Source organism: Mercenaria mercenaria, unplaced genomic scaffold (genome assembly GCF_021730395.1).
Source record: "Mercenaria mercenaria strain notata unplaced genomic scaffold, MADL_Memer_1 contig_761, whole genome shotgun sequence".
Classification (NCBI taxonomy): domain Eukaryota; kingdom Metazoa; phylum Mollusca; class Bivalvia; order Venerida; family Veneridae; genus Mercenaria; species Mercenaria mercenaria.
The window spans coordinates 12,493-35,936 of NW_026463661.1; the positions used below are offsets into that span (position 1 = coordinate 12,493).

The 23,444-nt window shown below is 33.8% G+C and overlaps 1 protein-coding gene and 1 long non-coding RNA gene across 3 annotated transcripts in view; both read left to right on the forward strand.

Annotated features, from left to right (window-relative positions):
* Window positions 1-1,991: 1,991 nt before the first annotated feature.
* The window catches only part of LOC128554806 (uncharacterized), a 39,084-nt gene continuing 17,631 nt past the window's right edge, over window positions 1,992-23,444 (forward strand). For both annotated transcript variants that reach the window (XM_053536121.1, XM_053536120.1), the window contains exons 1-3: window positions 1,992-2,137; window positions 5,357-5,463; window positions 14,565-14,746. In XM_053536121.1, the coding sequence (XP_053392096.1) occupies window positions 5,371-5,463; window positions 14,565-14,746 (275 nt within the window). In that variant the 5' untranslated portion in view covers window positions 1,992-2,137; window positions 5,357-5,370. The remainder of the gene's footprint in view (window positions 2,138-5,356; window positions 5,464-14,564; window positions 14,747-23,444) is intronic.
* LOC128554807 (uncharacterized) lies at window positions 15,899-22,015 on the forward strand. The gene is made up of 3 exons (XR_008369700.1): window positions 15,899-15,962; window positions 20,302-20,406; window positions 20,941-22,015. It is a non-coding gene; the product is annotated as an uncharacterized LOC128554807 (long non-coding RNA).

A 23,444-nucleotide genomic window follows, 5' to 3' on the forward strand; every position in this document is an offset into this window, starting at 1 on the left:
AACCCAAATGATCAAAAATGTAAAATAAAACAAACGAACACATGTTGATTCTTTAACATTTGCGTGAAAGGCAGGTTCGCCGTGCTAATTGCAAAATGCTAAATAGCAATAGTTAGTGCAAAATTCTGTTTGCCAAGGTGCATATTATGAAATATTGACTGTAAACGGTAATTTTCAAATGACAAATGCTGATTGTTAATTGCGAAATGCGTAATGATAAATGCAAAATGTTTTGTGCTAAGAACTTATTCAAAAAAGAGAAAGATATATCAGTGTATGAATGCATCTTTAAGATAGTCATTGGCATTTGTTACATAATTGAGTCTCTTAAAACACATTATAGAGTAAAAAGTTTCGGTATCGTGTGTCCATGACGGGTAGACACGTTATTGCTTCAGATCAGACTGGTAGGATATTAATATATTTTCAAAAAATTAAAGAACATTTTTCTTTGGTCAAGAGGTACAGATCATTAACACATAAAGCATTATCTTTTGCATTTGACATTTAGCTTTTGGCATTTAGCATTAAGTATATGGCACATAGCTGTTGGTGTGAAAGCATTTAGCCTGTAGTATTTGGCATTTAGTATTAAGTAATTGGTATGGCTTATCGGCCTTCTGTTTGCTCACTACAGAATTTTATCAAAATTGAAATACTTTTAATTGACCTGTTATATCAAAACAAATTTAAACTAACGAAGTTACAATGACGCTGCAGACCAAGTGTGATGACGATTTATCAAGCGGTTCATCAGCAGACGTTGGTAAAATGTATTTCGAGCTTTTCAAATCCCTAAAAAGGGATCAAGTACCCTCTTTTTACAAAATATAAGAGCTAGACCATTAAGTGATTCATGAGGGAAGTTTTTTAAAGCTATTTCTATATTTACTTGTAGCAATAACGGCCCATATAAGCGGTCGTGTGGCACCGTTTCAACAATGTTGTGATTTCAAGTACTTTATAAATATGCTACAGATAAAATTTAATGCGATCCATCTAGCAGTCCATGAGAAGAAGAAGAATGAAGTCTATGTAACGAGAGAACTTTGCATGGATACTACAAAGTGTGGTGTAATTCAGACTTGTACTTTCAGAGGAGGTATTGTTTGATATGTACATTGCGGACAAATGACGCTGGACGCCGAACGCCGAACCATTTTCAAGTTTATGTATCGTTGTATTGAATCTAAACATGTAATCGTATGTGCTAAAATGTCCAATCTTACGGAACCCCGGAGGGATATCTAACTTCAATACTGCTGACTTCTAACTTCAAACTTTATGAAGTATCCCTTCTAATTTTATCTTTTTCGTTTCTATCTTCATTACTTCCTACTTCCTTACACATTAGAAGCGGGGCCTCCGTGGCCGAGTGATTAGGGTCGCTGACTTCAAATCGCTTGCTCCTCATCGATGTGGGTTCGAGCTTCACTCGGGCCGTTGAATTCTTCATTTGAGGAAGGCATCCAGCTGGCTTACGGAAGGTCAGTGGTTCTACCCAGGTGCCCGCTCGTGATGAAAGAATGTGCACGGAGGGGCACCTGGGGTCTTCCTCCACCATTAAAGCTGGAATATCGCCATATGACCTATCATGTATCAGAAATACTGAGGTCAGAAGTCCGCCCAAGGTTTGCACACGATATGGTAGCTGCGAAAAGAAGACATACGTTCCAGGTAAAATAAGTGTTGGATAATACCTGTTTTTTTCACTATTCTAATGTTGTGTTAAGAGTATTCCTACCACACTCCTTGAAGCATACTCTTGAAGCAAGACCTTGACATAAAATCTTATTCTTTTTGTCTTTTTAAATTCAATATAATTTCTGTGTACTGACTGAAGGAAAGTAACCGCATGAATTTACTTTAACGCACAGTTGTCTCTCACTCAATAACTAAAATGATGCATGTTTATCATATTTTGTTAGATATCAAATTATCAAGTTATTTTGTTACCGTGTTCGTCGTCTTGTCTTCACACACACATTCACTTATATAAAGTTGGGATTTATGTGTCTCAGGTACAGAATAACATCCGATTTTATGTACATATCAGTTCGTTTTTCTTGTTTAGTTTGATTTTAAATTTAAATATGTGTACAAGACAGAAACTGTGATTGGAGTAACGGCAATTATGGTAAGGCGTACACTTGTATTTTATAGAAACATTGAAATTAAAACAGACGTCAATCTAATCTGGCACGGTTTCAGGTTGAAACACAATAAATGATTTAGAACACACAATTAATATTCATAGGGCTCTAGCTTATAAGTACGGTGTTGTGTTTGGACCATCGATATTTCTATTTCTGAACCCCATATATCAAAAGTCGAAATCACGCAATTCGATGATAAAATAAAGTCAACCACATGATGGTGAAAGTTAAAATCACGTTGGTGAAAACTCAAAACTACGATAGCGAGAGTCGAAATCACGAAATCACAATGATGAAAACGCGATACAAGCAATTTCGCGTTTTCAGCATCGTGGTTTCGTGTTTTCATCATCTTAATGTTCGTCTTAAAAAGTAACTGATGTATGGACTAAGTACTTAAAATCGGTTTACTTAATTAATTGTAATGTACGTAATTGTATATACAGGAAAACGTTTTTTAAACTTACAAATTGTATTTTAGTACATATATAAACGGTAATAAATGCTTTATTTCACTATTACATACACCTCCGCACTTTAAAAACGCACCACTTAATAAATACACAAATTACACTTTCTGAGTGGACCAATTTATTCATTCTTGTATTATATAGTAATCTCAATATCTCGTCCATAAGATGTGCAAAAATGAAAAACATCTATAAATAAAAACTACTTATTTAAGATTTTTATATCTGGTACCCCTCAGTTTCAAAATTCACAAAATAGAATTTTGAGATTCCAATGAAGTATTCCAATATTAATTTAAATGATAAAAAATGTCTTTTTCTAATACACTAGTCACTTGTCGCTTAATAAAAATTATATTTATTCAAAACCACTCATGTTGCTCGCCATACGAATAACTTTCTGCAAGCCAACAATATTGATGTCATGGATTGGCCGGCTCTATCGCCCGATCTGGCGCCCATTGAACATGTGTGGGCAGAGCTCAAAGATCGGGTTTACAAGCGGGCTCCGCCTCCTGCAAACGTGCAGGAGTTGCGTGTTGCATTAAATCAAGAGTGGATGAACATTCCCCAAGCTAGGATTAGCAACATAGTTACTTCAATGAGGAGAAGATTTGTTGCGTGCGTGGCAGCTCTCGGAGGACATACTAGATACTGACATACTGGTCGTCTGTGAATTTTGACTTGGAGGGTGGTGTTGTTTAATAGGACGAAATGAACAGTTTTTGTAAACCGATTTTTGTTGAATTTTCCATGTTTGTGTACCAGATAATGAATTTATGTAATCACATAAAAATAATGGAATTGTCATATAAATAAAATTTTATGACCCATTTTTTGAGTGGTGCGTTTTTAAAGTGCGGAGGTGTATTTATTGTGAATAATAATACAGACACTTAAGTGTAAAAAGAATAATTTGAGGATATCTTTCATAGAAAGTCGCATACCATAACACCGTAATCGTGTTCACAAAGTATACATAAGCATGCATCAAATGCTAAGTCTAGCAGCAGACAATCTCATATAAACATTTGAGTGATTTACCGCTAAAGTCACTACACAATGAATTATTTTCATTCTAACATCTAATTGCTTAAATACCATTGACAAAAATTGAACGAAAAATAAAGAGGATAGATCTAGATTCTATTTATATCGAAATAAACGTTTTTTCACACATTAAACACCATATCTAGTAATTTCAATAGTGGCAAGGTCGGCATTGAATCTCCCTCATTGAGTGTACGCACGCATTGGATGTACACCATAAAACCTATGTTAAACCTAACCCTTACCTTTTGTCTATATATAGTACACTCAATACGTGCGTACATTCAATAGGGGCGATTTAATGTTGCTACGACAGAAAAGTTAATTCATAGTGTTCACAAGTTAAACATAATTATATCAATTTTACATGAAAAAAAAAATTCAAATGGTTATAGTTATTGCCTTGAGTTATATCCATTTTACCTACGCAACTTCACATGCTTCGCATCATTATGTCATAATGTCATGACGCCACGATATCTATGTTGAAAATTTGTCAGATAGTTCTAGAAGTTTCTTCTTTTCTAGTGCATTTTGCTACAGTTAATCGTGTATTTGCAAGAATTGTAGGTTAAAGATTATATCATCAAACGCACAGAAATGTTTGATAAACAAACAACATCTTTACCAATGATCTTCCGTTACATTTTTACTATACTGTCACAAACGACTGGATTCTCAAAGTTTAAGTTAATGTCATTTGTAAAGAAGTAAAAGTATACAACTGCTGAAAACTACATTCCATCTAAATATATGAAATTTCAGCACTTCGTAACTATTGCAAATGCATCAACACGAAGATATGTAACAGTTATTTGAAAAGGGCGAATTTTTAAAAGAGTTGAACTGTCCGAAAGTGTGTCACCACTATGCAGCCGGAATTCAAGTTATATTAAAATTTTGTTTGTTTGTTTTGGGTTTAACACCGTTTTTCAACAGTTTTTTAGTCATGTAACGGCGGGCAGTTAACCTAACTAGTGTTCCTGGATTCTGTACCAGTACAAACCTGTTCTCCGCAAGTAACTGCCAACTTCCCCACATGATCATCAGAGGTGGAGGACTAATTATTTCAGACACAATGTCGTTTATCAAATAGTCACGGAGAACAAACGCCCCGCCCGAGGATCGAACTCGCGACCCCGCGGTCCGTAGACCAACGCTCTTACCTACTGAGCTAAGCGGGAGGGCTACTCAAGTTATGTATAGCAGAAAATTGACAATTGTTTTATAGAATTATACATGTTAAAGTGCTTTTCAAATTTCATGTTAATTAACCTTTCCTTTATATAATTTGATGTTGTTTGACTTTATTTTCTAAAAAAAATTACCATTAAATTTATGTTGCTATTTATATACATATGTGTCTTTATCGAAGTGTATTTTATGGAGAATTCATATTCTTTTGCATTTAAGTGTAAATGATAATCTCAGTGCTTGAAACAGTGAAAAAATATTTCACTGATATATTCCATTATTTCATTGAGATGTGTGACATGAATTAATTTTATCGTGTTACTTCAAGTCTCGATTTAGTAGCTTGCATTGGAATATAAGATACATTTACGGCCTTTAAATGTATGTGGTTCCATGCATACTTCAACAAGCCAATACATTTCATAACAAATTGAAAACTACTAAACTGCTATAAATATCAAACTGAATATCCTTACTTTAAAAAAGGTTTTATAAATGAAATGGAGAAAGAAATGGAGCGAAGACTAAAGATATTAGCCAATGTTTTACATGACGCCGCAAAAGAAGCTGAAAAATGTTCAGAATATCCACAGGTAATTTTACAAAATTATATGTCAGTACTTAAAAACTCCAAATTTGTGTGTTTACTTTTTTTCTTATATAAAAAAAGGATTGCCTTTTATAATTTTAGAATAATAATTCCTAAATTCGAATGATCAACCATAAGTATGTGATTATCAGTTGACCAAAGATTTACTCAAACATTTCACTATGAAATATACTTTGTTAGTAATATTAAATCAATTTCTGGTTTCTTCGATCTTTTATCGGCATTCTACACTTTAACTTTTTGTTGTATCTAATCAAGTTTATGCATTACTTTTATCCAGTAAACATCATGTATTACACCGGGTCCAATAGTTATTCATAATTCACTAACTAATGTTACTAACCACATGGATGGGCCTCACGTCTAAGCTTCGATTTCCCAACTAAGTTGCTCAACGCATTCACATCTGGAATGAGAAATTGATGGCACAGGCCACAGTTTTAATTGCTGACCATGAACAGTTTATAGAGGCACATAATCGTGTGCAGATAGTTTAGAAGATTAGTAGTTAGAAGATTAAGGCGGCGGAAACAGTTTGACCTCACTTGACCCCTTGTCCATATTCTTTAAGTGCACTTTGGTCTTACCTTAAACTTAAAATACTAACTTGGTACCCTTGGTACTGTGAAAATCTTCTAAGATTCTATCTTTGGTTAAACCAAATTAAAACCTCTGGTTTAACCAAATGAAAAAAAAACATATATTTAAAAATGAAAAAAAAAAAACAGAAGAAAAATTTACACACTAAAAAACAATTTACAATAGTTTTGTCCTTATTAATTAAAATAATTTATAATTCTTTGTTCATTTTTCCTTTGATTATTAACTTTAAGTATTTTATACAGTAAATCATACAACGGTACTTTGTCTTGTAACATTTTAATGAAAAATAAACAATAGTAACCGCACAATACACTTATTTTACCTTGATATTGTATATTATTGTATTTTACATTTGGGATGTAATTAATTACTTCATTTGATGGAGGAAGTCCAAATGGATCAAAGTACAAAGTATTCAATTAACAAACTCAGTGTGTTCCAGACCCAACAGAGTCATCTAAATTTATAATTCCACATTCATAATTCAACTTTGTTTTTGGTAAATTATTTCTACTAAATACACCCCTAAAGTTTTTGATACCGAGTTGTTTAACCCATTGTTCAATTTCAAAGTTAGAAATTGGTTTGTTTATAAATTTATTTATTTTTTTACTATAGGAATTCGTCTGTAAGGTCTTCTTTGAGAGTCAATTTGTATTCCTTTACCACTTAACAAAGATGTAATCAAAGGTATTCCAAGACTAGCAGCCAGCATACCCAGGAACCCGCCGTCTTGTTTTTGTTTTTGTGTTAATTTAATTACTCCAGTTCCTCTTAATTGTTTTCTTTGATTAGGTGTAATATAGGGTGTTATCATATTTCTCTTATCATTAGCTACCGAAATCATACCATTTCCAAGTAACTTACTGACACCTGTACTGGCAAGGCCAGAAAGGGCACCAACGCCTAACGGTCCTAATATTTTTGGAGCTATTTTTGCAGCTACCGGAAGTACTGTTCTACCTAACAAACCAGCCAAAGCTCCTAAAAATCCACCATTTTGACATTGACTGGACATTTGTTTTTTTGAAATTGTAATTTCTAATCCCTTATTGTTTTTAATAGACTTTTCAATTTGATTAATTTGTGTTTTTGTTAAAAGTAAAGTGAAGTTTCCATGTAAGTGTTCATGTTTTAATCTAAAAGTATGTGGCATTTTATTATTATAAGCTTGTGCTAATTTTTTTTTCTGTCCATCTGTAAGGTTAACTTTATATTCAATATAACTTGATGTCATTATATATTAAATTTATATTTTATTTACACAAAAGCAAGTTCATTTCCAATAGTACTTATTTTAACTGTTTCTTCATACAATACAATTGCGTAAACACGAATATCACCTGCTGGTGGAATATTTAATTTAGCTGTTAATGTAATATGCTTAGGATCTTCTGTCATTCCTTCCTTTTTGAATTCTAAGTTAAAATGAACAAATCCAAACAAACTTTGAAAATTAAATATATTTAAGAGACTTCCAGTAGTTTTATTATTTTGTTTATAATAATAATTAAGAACATCATCATAAATTCTTGATATACTTGTGTATTCCGTTTCAGGATAAAAAACACCATTACCAACTTCAAGACGGAAAGATTCCAATGTACAATTATTATTTTCTGCATTAATTTTAAATGTATCTAATAAATGTGGATTATGTTCTTGTGAATTACTTTTGCCAGGTCGTTGTAAATAAACAAACACATGTTGTGGTTTTGTTACACCAGCTGTTATTCTAAAAGTTATGCTAGTCTGACGTGTATCAGTTGATTGTGTTACCATTTCACGAAGATATTTCCAACTTGTTGCTTTCATATAGTTTTCAGAAATGAAATTAAGTCCATATGGATTAAAAATTAAACGTGGAACCCACAATATTAATCTAGTTACAGTTACTCTACCTTCATCAGCATCAACCGGAAAAATCAATTTATCATCATTTGTTAATTGTAATGTTATTTGTATTTGACTTGGTGGTAACATGTTTTGCTCCAAACCCTGAAAAAATGAATAATTATTTAATGGAATTTTAGCATTTACCTCATTACCACCCTGGATTAATCCTTTTCTAAAAGCAAAGCCTTTATTATATCCGGCTTGATCCTTCCTACTTTCAGCACTAGTGGTATTATCTAAATATATAAATTCATTTGTTCCAGTTGATTCTGCATAATCCTTAGACAGTTCAACTAAAGTTTTTACATTTATTACCTTGTATAAATTATTACAATCATAAACAATGTTTCCATTTTGTTTTACTATAAGCTGATCAGTTAATGAAGCTGCATTATTAATTAAAGCAATTTGATCTCCATCAGCATAATTATTACCATTAGCAAGCTTATTTACTATAAAACTTACTTCAAAATAACCATTAAACCAATCAAAATATGAACTTCTATCATTAATTGTAAAGTGATACCCGCTTTTGTGTTGTTTTAGCATTATTTCCTAAGACGGATATTAAAGCTGTATCTAATTGAATAGGAGTTAGTTCGTATCTTTCGCAATACTGTTTTGTTCTTAACATGTATATTATATATTATTTTATTTTTTTATAAATTAATCTGTTAATACGTTTACGCTGAGCTGAAGTCCCAGAACCTGACAATAATCTATTTAATCTTATATTAATATCCTCCTCCTCATTATTTGAATTTGTCTTTTGTAATTCCTTAGCAATTAAATTACCAACTGCCGGAGAAGGTTTCTTTTTAAATTTTTCAACAATTTTATCAGCAGCTAAATTTCTGACTTCCGTTCCAATCTTTTTAGTTCCACTTTCAAATGCTGCTTTGCCTGCAGTTTCCAGAGCTTTTTTCCAGCTGTGCTAATTGAAGATGCAACTCCACTTAAAAACAATTTCATTAAAGTGTCAAAAATACCTGAGCCTTGTATAATTTCTTCTCCTGTTTGAACATCAACATAAATCAATATTCCTTTGTTTTTATCATAAACATTCTTGTACATTATATAAAACTAAATTTTATCATTTCATATTTCTTTTAAAATTAGTGTAAAACTTGTTTCAACCCCATTAAAATTAATTGTTCTACCAAATACGTCTGTAATATATATTCTTATTGAAATTATAATATTTTTGTTAATTTCAGAATATCCAACTCTGTTTGGTTCTTTTGTAAATGGATAAGCTCTTGTTAAATCTGCAGTACTTTAAGCATAGATAATATCACTAAAATTACCATCAACAAGTGAATTATCAATAAGATCACAATGAATGTAAATTGTATCCACTGAGTTAGTTATATTTGGTGTTGTAGTTCCCCATTCAGTATTTCTAAATACTTTTTTCTCAAATCCAAGCAATGTATGAAAATTTGACATTCTTAAATCCAACATAAAATTAATTTTAACTGAAATCAAAACCTTAAAACTACCTAAATCAAATTCCAAACTTATTGGTGCAACGTCTGATTTATCAAATTCAAAATCACCATTAATTATTAATGTTTCCATTATATAACTATTAATATCTGTGTAACTATAAGAACCATTTGTAAATATAATATCTTTCCATTCTTTACCATTATTGTTACGAATTATTTTATTGTCATATTCATCACTTATATTATGCCAAGAGTAAGTCATAGTGTTAATACTATCCAAACCGACAACATAAGTTTTATTTTGTATCTAAAATTAAAGAACGACTAAATCTGATTGTAAAATCACTTGGAGTATTTTTATACCCCTGAAGGGAGGCATATAGTTTTTGAACCGTCTGTCGGTCTGTGAATTGTTACCAAAAGAACATGAAAGTTATATAAAAAATATTTTTCTTGAATATATAAATGGAACAAAAAATAGTATTAAGTTCTGAAGCTGTTAAAAATGATAATAACAAGAGCTGTCTCCATAGGATGACACATGCCCCCGATGGCACTTTGAATGAATATATAGTTATGGCCGATGTTAGAGTTTAGGACCTTTGACCTACGGAACTGGGTCTTGCGCGCGACACGTTGTCTTACTGTGTCACACATTCATGCGTAGTTATTTTAAAATCCATGCATGAATGACAAAGATATGGACCGGACACGCCCATCAATGCACTATCATGAAAAATGACTTTTAACGTCTAAGTGTGACCTTGACCTTTGAGCTACGGACCTGGGTCTTGCGTGCGACACGTCGTCTTACTGTGGTACACATTCATGCCAAGTAATTTGAAAATCCATCCATGGATGACAAAGATATGGACCGGACACGCCCATCAATGCACTATCCTTTAATGTCTAAGTGTGACCTTGACCTTTGAGCTACGGACCTGGGTCTTGCGCGCGACACGTCGTCTTACTGTGGTACACATTCATGCCAAGTTATTTGAAAATCCATCCATCGATGACAAAGATATGGACCGGACACGCCCATCAATGCACTATCATTTAATGTCTAAGTGTGACCTTGACCTTTGCGCTACGGACCTGGGTCTTGCGCGCGACACGTCGTCTTACTGTGGTACACATTCATGCCAAGTTATTTGAAAATCCATCCATTGATGACAAAGATATGGACCGGACACGCCCATCAATGCACTATCCTTTAATGTCTAAGTGTGACCTTGACCTTTGAGCTACGGACCTGGGTCTTGCGCGCGACACGTCGTCTTACTGTGATACATATTCATGCCAATTTATTTGAAAATCCATCCATCGATGACAAGGATATGGACCGGACACGCCCATCAATGCATTATCCTTTAATGTCTAAGTGTGACCTTGACATTTGAGCTACGGATCTGGGACTTGCGCGCGACACGTCGTCTTACTGTGATACATATTCATGCCAATTTATTTGAAAATCCATCCATCGATGACAAGGATATGGACCGGACACGCCCATCAATGCATTATCCTTTAATGTCTAAGTGTGACCTTGACATTTGAGCTACGGATCTGGGACATGCGCGCGACACGTCGTCTTACTGTGGTACACATTCATGCCAAGTTATTTGAAAATACATCTATCGATGACAAAGATATCGACCGGACACGAAAATTGCGGACAGACCGACAGACCGACAGACGGTTCAAAAACTATATGCCTCCCTTCGGGGGCATAAAAATACTCCAAGTGATTTTACAATCAGATTTAGTCGTTCTTTAATTTTAGATAAAAATAAAACTTATATTTGAAAGTGGAACAAAAAAGATTGGAACGGAAGTCGGAAATTTAGCTGCTGATAAAATTGTTGAAAATTTTAAAAAGAAACCTTCTCCGGCAGTTGGTAATTTAATTGCTAAGGAATTACAAAAAACAAATTCAAATAATGAGGAGGAGGATAATAATATAAGAATAAATAGATTATTGTCAGGTTCTGGGACTTCAGCTCAGTGTAAACGTATTAACAGATTAATTTATAAAAAATAAAATAATATATAATATACATGTTTAGAACAAAACAGTATTGTGAAAAATACGAACTAACTCCTATTCAATTAGATACAGCTTTAATATCCGTCTTAGGAAATAATGTTAAACAACAAAAAAGCGGGTATCACTTTACAATTAATGATAGAAGTTCATATTTTGATTGGTTTAATGGTTATTTTGAAGTAAGTTTTAAAGTAAAAAAGCTTGCTAATGGTAATAATTATGCTGATGGAGATCAAATTGCTTTAATTAATAATGCAGCTTCATTAATTGATCAGCTTATAGTAAAACAAAATGGAAAAATTGTATATGATTGTAATAATTTATACAAGGTAATAAATGTAAAAAACTGAGTTGAACTGTCTAAGGATTATGCAGAATCAACTGGAACAAATGAATTTATTTATTTAGATAATACTACTAGTGCTGAAAGTAGGAAGGACCAAGCCGGATATAAAAAAGGCTTTTAATCCAGGGTGGTAATGAGGTAAATGCTAAAATTCCATTAAATAATTATTCATTTTTTCAGGGTTTGGACCAAAACATGTTACCACCAAGTCAAATACAAATAACATTACAATTAACAAATGATAATGAATTGATTTTTCGAGTTGGTGCTGATGAAGGTAGGGTATTTGTAACTAGATTAATATTGTGGGTTCCATGTTTAATTTTTAATCCATATGGACTTAATTTCATTTCTGAAAACTATATGAAAGCAACAAGTTGGAAATATCTTCGTGAAATGGTAACACAATCAACTGATACACGTCAGGCTAGCATAACTTTTAGAATAACAGCTGGTGTAACAAAACCACAACATATGTTTGTTTATTTACAACGACCTGGCAAAAGTAATTCACAAGAACATAATCCACATTTATTAGATACATTTAAAATTAATGCAGAAAATAATAATTATACATTGGAATCTTGCCGTCTTGAAGTTGATAATGGTGTTTTTATCCTGAAACGGAATACACAAGTATATCAAGAATTTATGATGATGTTCTTAATTATTATTATAAACAAAATAACAAAACTACTGGAAGTCTCTTAAATAGATTAAATTTTCAAAGTTTGTTTGGATTTGTTCATTTTAACTTAGAATTCAAAAAGGAAGGAATGACAGAAGATCCTAAGCATATTACATTAACAGCTAAATTAAATATTCCACCAGCAGGTGATATTCGTGTTTACGCAATTGTATTGTATGAAGAAACAGTTAAAATATGTACTATTAGAAATGAACTTGTTATTGTGTAAATAAAATATAAATTTAATATATAATGACATCAAATTATATTGAATATAACGTTAACCTTACAGATGGACAGAAAAAAAATTAGCACAAGCTTATAATAATAAAATTCCACATACTTTAAGATTAAAACATGAACAATTACGTGGAAACTTCCCTTTACTTTTAACAAAAACACAAATTAATCAAATTGAAAAGTCTATTAAAAACAATGAGCTTTGGTTGGTTTGTTAGGTCGAACAGTACTTCCGGTAGGTGCAAAAATAGCTCCAAAATATTAGGACCGTTAGGCGTTGGTGCCCTTTCTTGTCTTGCCAGTACTGGTGTCAGTAAGTTACTTGGAAATAGTATGATTTCGGTAGCTAATGATAAGAGAAATATGATAACACCGTATATTACTCCTAATCAAAGAAAACAATTAAGATGAACTGGAGTAATTAAATTAACACAAAAACAAAAACAAGACGGCGGGTTCCTTGGTATGCTGGCTGCTAGTCTCGGAATACCTTTGATTACATCTTTGTTAAGTGGTAAAGGAATACATATTGACTCTCAAAGAAGACCTTACAGACGAATTCCTATAGTAAAAAAAAATAAAATTCATAAACAAACCAATTTCTAACTTTGAAATTGAACAATGGGTTAACAACTCGGTATTAAAAACTTTAGGGATGTATTTAGTAGAATAATTTACCAAAAACAAAGTTGAATAATGAATGTGGCATTATAAATTTAGATGACTCTGTTGGGTCTGGAACTCACTGAGTTTGTTACTTGAATACTTTGTACTTTGATCCATTTGGACTTCCTCCACCAAAAGAAGTAATTAATTACATCACGAATGTAAAATACAATGATATACAATATCAAGGTAAAATAAGTGTATTGTGCGGTTACTATTGTTTATTTTTCATTAAAATGTTACAAGACAAAGTACCGTTGTATAATTTACTGTATAAAATACTTAAAGTTAATAATCAAAGGAAAAATGTACAAACAATTATAAATTATTTTAATTAATAAGGACAAAACTATTGTAAATTGTTTTTTAGTGTGTAAATTTTTCTTCTGGGTTTTTTCATTTTTAAATATATGTTTTTTCATTTGGTTAAACCAGAGGTTTTAATTTGGTTTAACCAAAGATAGAATCTTAGAAAATTTTCACAGTACCAAGGGTACCAAGTTAGTATTTTAAGTTTAGGGTAAGACCAAAGTGCGCCAGTTCTTGACGAATACAAGTTTTATTTAGGCGCATTTTTTTGTGTCTTTACAGACCAGGAAATTCAAGGTTCTGAGTCTTGAAATCATATCAACAAGGTGCTGGACTGTGTCACACTGATAATTAGCATCCTGTCCAAATGGCAAGCATGTGACGATCAATACAAATATTACTTGTAGTGACTTAATAACATATATCACACAGAAGTCATACAGAACTCGAATTCCTATAATCGCTGAAATCTAGAGTATAAATATGTATAAAATCTATGAATAATGCTAACAGTGACATATGTTTGAATAACATATGTTTTTTCTTGGTTCTGTTGGGGTTAGAGTCAAACCGAGACAATGGGTGACCATATGTCCAGGTTTTGTTTTAGGCGTTGTTTAAGGCAGAGCAGACATTGACTAGAACCACCAATACTGCTTCAGTCAGCTGAACGGGTTCCTCACGCGAATAATTCTACACCCCGAGCGAAGATCGAATCAACATCGGTGAATGGCAAGGGTTCGCGACCTTAGCCACGAAGGGCCATTTTTGGAATTGCATGTACTAACGTTAAATCGAAATTCAATAAAGGTTGCATGTTTTTTCATTGACAAAGCAAATTGATGAGCTTCAAGTTACCCTGCGTTCACTGAGGTTTGAAAACCAGTATCTGCAAAATGAATTAGAAAAGATAAAGGCAGAGCAGAAAGAAAAAGAAAAAGAATTCAGAGCTGCTTTAAACGAGGAACAGGTCTGTAACAACACATTAAATGCACGTTTGAAGGAAACCTTACGAAGGTAAGACAATTCTTTTACTTTTTAACTTAAACGATTCTTTTTAGATAATTAGTATTTTATTAGTAGAGATTTTTATCAGCAGAGTTAAAATTCCGTTTGTGATCTAACGGAGCCTTGTATTATTCAGTTATTGACTTATGTTGTGGTCAATATCATTTTTACAGGTCCGTAAAACATATGTGTCGCGCCATGAGATTTTTTGCCCAAATGCGGCGTTACGTCATTCGAGAAAAACCCGATTAAAGTCACGTTACAAAAATGTGTGGAGTTCAACACGTTTTCGCGTCAATTAATGCATTTTATCAAGTAACACTATATCATTTGGACAATAAACGAATGACGAGACAAACGTCATTTATCAAGCATGTATTATAACATTTCCGTGTTTTGTCATTTCGTTTCATTATCAAATAACTAATAATTAATCGCCCTTTGTATCAACACGCCATTTGTAAACATGAAAGGTCGTGAGAAAGGAAACTTTAAAGGTGAATAATCAGATTTTGGCCATGTAACGGATTTGTTCGAAACTTTAGCATCTGATCATTTACACTCATTTATGTTCACTTAACACTTAATACAAATTAGATTTTCACTGGAGGTATTTTTAAAATTTCATTTTCCTATCCTGGTTGCCCAACCAAGATAGAGTTATTTTATCATAAGTATAAATTTGATAAACATACTTTGCCTAAGGAAATGTATAAATATTAGACATATTGTAATATATTTGTAAAATATTTGCATTAAAATTATGTATTTAGATGGAATTCATTAGAAACGCAAGTTTGAAAAATTATTATTACCTCCCTTTGCCTATCTTGGTTGCGCAACCAAGATAGATTGGAAATAAATGAATTTAGAAGCTACACACAGCTTTTAAACTTGCATTTTGGTTCAAAAGTTGATATGTCTATCAAATGCAAATGTAAAACTAGACATTGTATCGAAATAAAAAGAAATACCCAGCTTTTTATATACTTTCATATTAAAGGGGAGTAATTACAAAATTTTATAAAAATAATAAAATATACATTTCAAATTGGAATCTAACTCTATGTAATCGGTCTTTTTGTTCCTTAAATAATTCTCTACCAGAATATACAAAAAGTAAAAAATGTCATTAAATGTTGTTTAAATGTGATTGACCATCTTTAAAACAGTAACTTGACGATTAATTTAAAAGGGATAATGAATGGCATAGCGCGATTTACAGGTAAGTAGGTAATATTTACACAATATATAGAGTTTCAAAATACTAATTAAATTCATATCGACCGTTTTGTTCGTGTTCTTTTCCCTTCAAAAATACCCCGGAATTTTCATGTGCGTGAAATTAGCCAGAGCAGCCAGAGTAGCCAGAGTTCAGTCAGAGTTTAGCCAGAATAGCCAGAGTTCAGCCAGAGTAGCCAGAGTTTAGCCAGAGAAGTCATAACTCTGGTAACTCTGGCTGGCCAGAGTAGCCAGAGTTCAGCCAGAATTCAGCCAGAGTTCAGCCAGAGAAGTCATAATTCTGGTAACTCTGCTTGCCAGAGTAGCCAGAGTTCAGCCAGAATTCAGCCAGAGTTCAGCCAGAGAAGTCATAATTCTGGTAACTCTGGCTTGCCAGAGTAGCCAGAGTTCAGCCAAAGAAGTCATAACTCTGGTAACTCTGGCTGGCCAGAGTAGCCAGAGTTCAGCCAGAGTTCAGCCAGAGAAGTCATAATTCTGGCTTGCCAGTGTAGCCAGAGTTCAGCCAAAGAAGTCATAGCATTGGTTACTCTGGCTGGCCAGAGTAGCTCTGGTTAGTTACTCTGGCTAACCAGAGTAGCCGGAGTTCAGCAAGAGTAAACAGAGTTCATCCAGTATCCAGAACTCTGGTTACTCTGGCTGGCCAGAGTAGCCAGAATTCAACCAGGGCAGGCAGAGTTTCCAGATTTGTAACATGTTCTGGTTACTCAGGTCAGCCATAGAAGCCACAGTAGCCCGAGTCACCAGGATATCATTTGCTCTGGTTACTCTGGCTGTTTCTAATAGAGTAGCCAGAGTAGCTAGAGTTTCTAGGATTTTCACATGTTCTGGCTACTCTGGCCGACCAGAGTAGCCAGAGTAGCCAGAGTAACCAGGTACCATGTTCGCAAAATATTTTCAGCCTTAGCTAAGTTTAATTATGATACTTAATATGTCATTTCTATCATAGCATATTAATTTTCAGGTATGTGTTTTTTTACTTTCAATTTGGTGCCATTTTGTTTCAACAGAAGGAATATGAGACAATACACTGGGGATAAAATATGCCATGAATAAGATCCAGAATGGATCAATGCAAAACAAAAGACCATGACAGCCAGGTCGCACTGCAATAAATCACAGTCCAGTGTTTTATGGCATACAGCCGTATAAGTACTGAAGATCCTGGATGGATCGGTGTCGCTTCGTCGTATCTACCCTTCGTGAGAGGCAGGCTACTTTGTAAAATTACAATTTATATAAAAAGAAAACATACTTAATTAAGCATTATTTACAATGTATATAAACAAACAACCTTTGCATATACCCGTTTATTAATTTATTTTTTTTTGAAAGTGTCATTTTCTGATTCGTGTTACTCTTAACTTTGTTCGAAAATCATGCCGTCTTACTATTTCTTTGTTGTTGTTGTTGTTATTCTATTTGATATTTTTATGCTTGTTTATAAGATTTTCTATCTACCAGAAATGTATAGACCTGTTTGCTTTAATCTTTGTGAATTTCAGCCTTCATATATCATACACACACAACACGCAACAGGTCTAACTTTTTATTTACATGATAATTATATACAGCAGTTAGTGCAACCTAATCAGGTATAATATGATTTTTATGAAAAAGGGTCATACATTTTAAAAATGGCTCTAGTTTACATGTTTGTCTGTATTTTCTCTGGCTGTTCTGGCCAGCCAGAGTAACCAGAACCCGTGCACATTTTAGTTATTTCTGGTTACACTGGCTACTCTTAAAATCCTAGAAACTCTGGCTACTCTGGCCAGCCAGACTTACAAAAGCAAATAAAATCCAGGTGACTTGGACTATTCTGGATACTATGGCTGACCAGAGTTGCCAGAACATTTTAACATCCTAGAAACTCTGGCTTTTCTTGCTGAACTCTGGCTACTCTGGCCAGCCAGAGTTACCAGAGTTATGACTTCTCTGGCTGAACTCTGGCTACAATGGCCAGTCAGAGTAACCAGAGTTATTATTTCTCTGGCTGAACTCTGGCTACTCTGGCCAGCCAGAGTAACCAGAGTTATGACTTCTCTGGCTGAACTCTGGCTACTCTGGCTGAACTCTGGTTACTCTGGCTAGCTAGAGTAACCAGAGTTCTGACTTCTCTGGCTAAACTCTGGCTGAACTCTGGCTACTCTGGCTGAACTCTGGCTACTCTGGCTGCTCTGGCTAATTTCCCGCACATGGAATTTTCAGTTGGGCTTTAATTCTACCTAAAAATATTTAGCTCAGAGATGTTTATATACTGTTACGGACCTCTGATGGTAATGAAAAATAATCAGAAAATGAAAACAGCGTCAGACAGAACATCCGCAGTTTTTTCAAAAATGAAAATTACCCCCCTCCCGGAAACATTTTACCCCCCTTCTCCATTCCACAACTGGGTTACCTCTAAATACCCCCTCCCCATCAACTTCCACCAAATACCTTTTTACCCCCCTCCCCCCTTCTCCATTCCTTAAATTCTACCTAAAAATATTTAGCTCAGAGATGTATATATAATGTTACGGACCTCTGATGGTAATGGAAAATAATCAGAAAATGAAAACAGCGTCAGACAGAACACCCGCATTTTTTTCAAAAATGTAAATTACCCCCTCCCGGAAACATTTTATCCCCCTTCTCCATTCCACAACTGGGTTACCTCTAATTACCCCCCTCCCCCCACAACTCTCCACCATACCCTTTTTCCTCCTCCTCCCCCCCCCCCCCCCCCCCCCCCCTCTTTGTCATTTGAATACACCCTTCCCCAGCTTGAGAATTGCTTCCACAGTACATAAACTAAATACACCCCTTCTTCCCCCTCCCCCGTTTCTTTTATTTCTAAATTACCCTCTTCCGATATCCTCCATATAAGGCGGGGTAAGGGGAGGGCTGCCAGGAAGCTAACTTTTTTCCATAACAGTTTTTTCTCTTATTTCTGATCAGTGTATCAGTATGAAAGACCAGTATGCAAAAAGTCACAGCTTTATCCATATTTATGTATTGAATCACAGGAACAGCTGTATCATATCTTCTGTCAGTTGAAATAAATTATTTCTTATTACTCACTTTAATTATAAAAGTACAAAGAATAGTGATTTGTTTTTTATTTTTTATAAAACAGATGCTCAATAGCCTTTCATGTAAACTTGCATTCAGTTCACTTGACCATGATTGCTGGATTCCTCACCAGCTACATAATGTTCTTCACAAGTAACAAACAACTTCTACACATTAAATGAATATATTTAAAACTTTAAAGATATTTTGTTAAGAAAGTCATGCTTTTGATTGAAACATATATTCTTAATATAAATCTTTGTGTTCTATGCACTGAGATAACTAGCTAGGCCATCTTATCTCACATTTCAGCTTTTTTTAAAGCATTTTTATGCCCCCGAAGGGAGGCATATAGTTTTTGAACCGTCTGTCGGTCTGTCCGCAATTTTCGTGTCCGGTCCATATTTTTGTCATCCATAGATGGATTTTCAAATAACTTGGCATGAATGTGTACCACAGTAAGACGACGTGTCGCGCGCAAAACCCAGGTCCGTAGCTCCAAGGTCAAGGTCACACTTAGACGTTAAAAATTATTTTTCATGATAGTGCATTGATGGGCGTGTACGGTCCAGATCTTTGTCATCCATGGATGGATTTTCAAGTAACTACGCATAAATGTGTGGCACAGTAAGTCAACGTGTCGCGCGCAAGAACCAGGTCTGTAGCTCAAAGGTCAAGGTCACACTTAGACGTTAAGGGTCATTTTTCATGATAGTGCACTGATGGGCGCGTCCGGTCCATATCTTTGTCATTCATGCATGGATTTTAAAATTATTGGGCATGAATGTGTACCACAGTAAGACGACGTGTCGCGCGCAAGACCCAGGCCTGTAGCTCAAAGGTCAAGATCACACTTAGACGTTAAAAGACGTTAAATGTCATATATCATGATAGTGCATTGATGGGCGTGTCCGATCCATATCTTGGATTTTAAAATTATTGGGCATGAATGTGTAACACAGTGAGACAACATGTTGCGCGCAAGACCCAGGTCTGTAGCTCAAAGGTCAAGGTCACACTTAGACGTTAAAGGTCATATTTCATGACAGTGCATTGATGGGCGTGTCCGGTCCATATCTTTGTCATTCATGCATGGTTTTTAAAATAACTACGCATGAATGTGTGGCACAGTAAGACGACGTGTCGCGCGCAAGACCCAGGTCCGTAGGTCAAAGGTCCTAAACTCTAACATCGGCCATATCTATTCATTCAAAGTGCCATCGCGGGCATGTGTCATCCTATGGAGACAGCTCTTGTTAATTTTACAGATAAACTATTGATCAACTACTGAGGAACATCTGGCATATTGCTATGACCTTAAACAAAAAAGGAAATCTCAAGGCATGCCTACATACCACATGTTAGAAGAGTTTGTGAGTTTGTAATTTTCTTCATTTTGGCAGTTTTTCTATTGTAAGAAAGGTAGATACATCTTAAAAATATATACAAAAAATAAATTCCTCTTAAAATAAGTACAAATAAGTTAAATACATCTTAAAATATCATACACATTAATGACCTGATTGTATTAATAGCATTTTGAAAGAAATCGTTACTAACAGATTTATTCAACAAACATATCTAGCATATTGAGAGAGTTGGGAAATATGCATAATGATTGAATATTATCATACATTATTTTCCAAGAAACTGTTGCAGAATTTGAGTATAAATTTAGTTAGACTGAATGAATTAATTCTTTTAATTGTGTGTCTAGTATGTCAAAAGATTAGCTAGCTTTTAAATTTTTGAAAATTATAAGATTGATGGATGGATGGATACTGATTAGTCATGTTTTTATGTAGATTACACAAAAAAGACACTTTTTTAAAAAAAAATGCTGCACAGTATTCTATTCCGTAACGATCTATTAAAGTTACTAATACTAATGTATTTTTGTTTTGCAGAATGGCTGAAGGATTAAAGAATTTCCAGAAAAATAAAATTCTTTATGACTTTTTGAAAGGAAATAAAACACAAGGGACTAACATATTTGCTGACCATCCAGTTGAAAGTATGCCAATGGTATAAAGTGCAACTGTCACAAAATAAGGCGATATTACTGCAAAAATTCATCAAGCTGATTCAAACTACAAATGGGAGTCAAGAAAAAAACTACAACTAACTGAACTGTCACAGTTCAACCGTGAGAAATGTTTCGTAAAAGTATGTTTTGTTGCCATAACAGCAGTGAAGTGGTTAAAGTAAAACTGTCTTAATTGTTTAAGCAATACAGAATATATATTTTTAAAACTTCTCCATGCATAAAATATCTTGAGTGCTCTTTTTTATTAAAATTAAATAACCATACAGTTTCAAGAAATTCGACACTAAACGCTACTTTTATTTTTATAAAAAATAGTGCATTGTTGCCATGGTATTAAACATTAATCTGACTATAAATTATTGGAAAACATTTTTCATGTTTATATGTTCTATTTGTCAAAAAATTAATGTAAGGTCATATTCTTTTCTAAGTAATAACTGCATCAACAAAACATTATGTTATCATTTGAATCTGCCTTAAAATAGCAAGAGTTACAACTGTGTTGTGGGTATCAGAAAATTATGTATATCCCAAACAGTGTCACATCAGTTTACATGAAATTAGGTTTTCTTACTTTTGAATATGAAAGTAGACAGTTTTCGATGAAAATAGTATTTTGAAAAACACTTTTAACATATTCAATTATTTCAAGAACTTGATAAAAATGGTACTTGGGTAAGAAAAACATCATTGTTGCCATGGTAACGAATCACTGATCAGTATGACATCTGTACTACTACTTTGAGCAAAATCAGTTTATAATATTTCTAATAATTATATCTTTTTCTTAACAGTTACAAAGAAATATGCCAATGAATCAAGTGTTCTAACAAAAAGGTTAATGTCCTAAAGTCTGTCCCACCTATTACGTTTACCTCGTTTCTGAATTATCAGTATCGATAAAATCGTCCAAAAACATATTTATATACCATACATCAATATCTTTAGACCTTTTTTCATTTTTTCAATAAACTGTATTTTAAAGATATAATCTTGGATTTTTCTTTTTTCCCTATAGACCGTAATGCTATATGACGTTACGTCGACGCGCCCGTAGCGCAACAAACTAGGGGTCAACTCAAAATTCAAACGCACGAGTTAAATTTGAAAAGACTGTGTTTGTTATCGTATTAAGTTAAATCTTGGTGGAATTCATGTCAGGCCACCTCAACATGAATAGATAAATAAGAAAATAGAAAGAAACAAACACAAAAATCAATGACATTCTAAAAACAAACATTGCTCAGCTGGCAATTAATTTTTTGTCCGCCAGAATAAGTGAATGGTCTTCTTGTGTTTCAACTTTACGTCCTTTTTGAAGTTTAACGTATAATCAAAATATTAATATTTCCGAAAGAAAATTTTCATAAACATCTAGTCACCGTCGTACAGAAACGGAATTCATTCACTCTCAGAATCACGCATTTTCATTTGGTTAACTTACAGAACAATTCAAGATAACGTTCTATGACAAAATCAGAATCGTTTCTGTTGATATGAAACCATGACGGCAACATGAAACTTTATGTTAATGAACCGTGGAACGCAATAAAAAACACGTGCAGTTTTCCCGCCAAAATAAGGAACGGATAGCATATAACAAATACATATACATAGAGAGATTAATTCCTGCGGCATTGCACGACAAAAAGCCTGTATGGTTATTTGACATGTATTTTGCATGAGCAAGGAGAACTGTCCTTTTTAATCATCTTCAGTCTTCAGTCCGATTTAGGCCCCCAACGTGCATGTTTTTGTTCCGGTTTTCTTTTTATTTCGGTTAAGTTCTCGGCGTATATATGAAAACCTTCGTAAGCTATATAGCATTCTATTTCTTTCAGGTTCAGTTTTGGTATACATAGTTATGTTAAATCTCTCTCTCAAAGTTCATTGCATTAAAACAATATGTTTCTATAATCTTTGGACTATTTGCGTTGCACCAAATTCTTATATAAATTCTCTCTCAAATGGGCTTTTTCTGTTAATTCTAGGAAAAAAACCTCTTGTTTTAATGAAAAATGCTGGATCGACGGGGAGGTAGGATTAGGGGTGGTGGGCAAAATACATGCTGTACACCGACTTACTTTGTGCGTGTCCTTCAGGTCACGCTGCTCCTACGCCTATGTTACACTTATCATTTTGGTCATTCTATCATATTTTCCTCGATCGCGCGCCTCGTCACGTGCCAATATTACACGTATGAGTACATGCCGAAAAAAAGAATTATCAATCTGTCTCCGTGGACTTTATCAACAAGACTTTGTGCCAGAGACAATAATTAACCTGTGCTCGTTAAATCCAGAAGAAAACTGAAGTTACATAACACTTGCGACGATTGCGCACATACCTTTTGTGGAAGTTAAA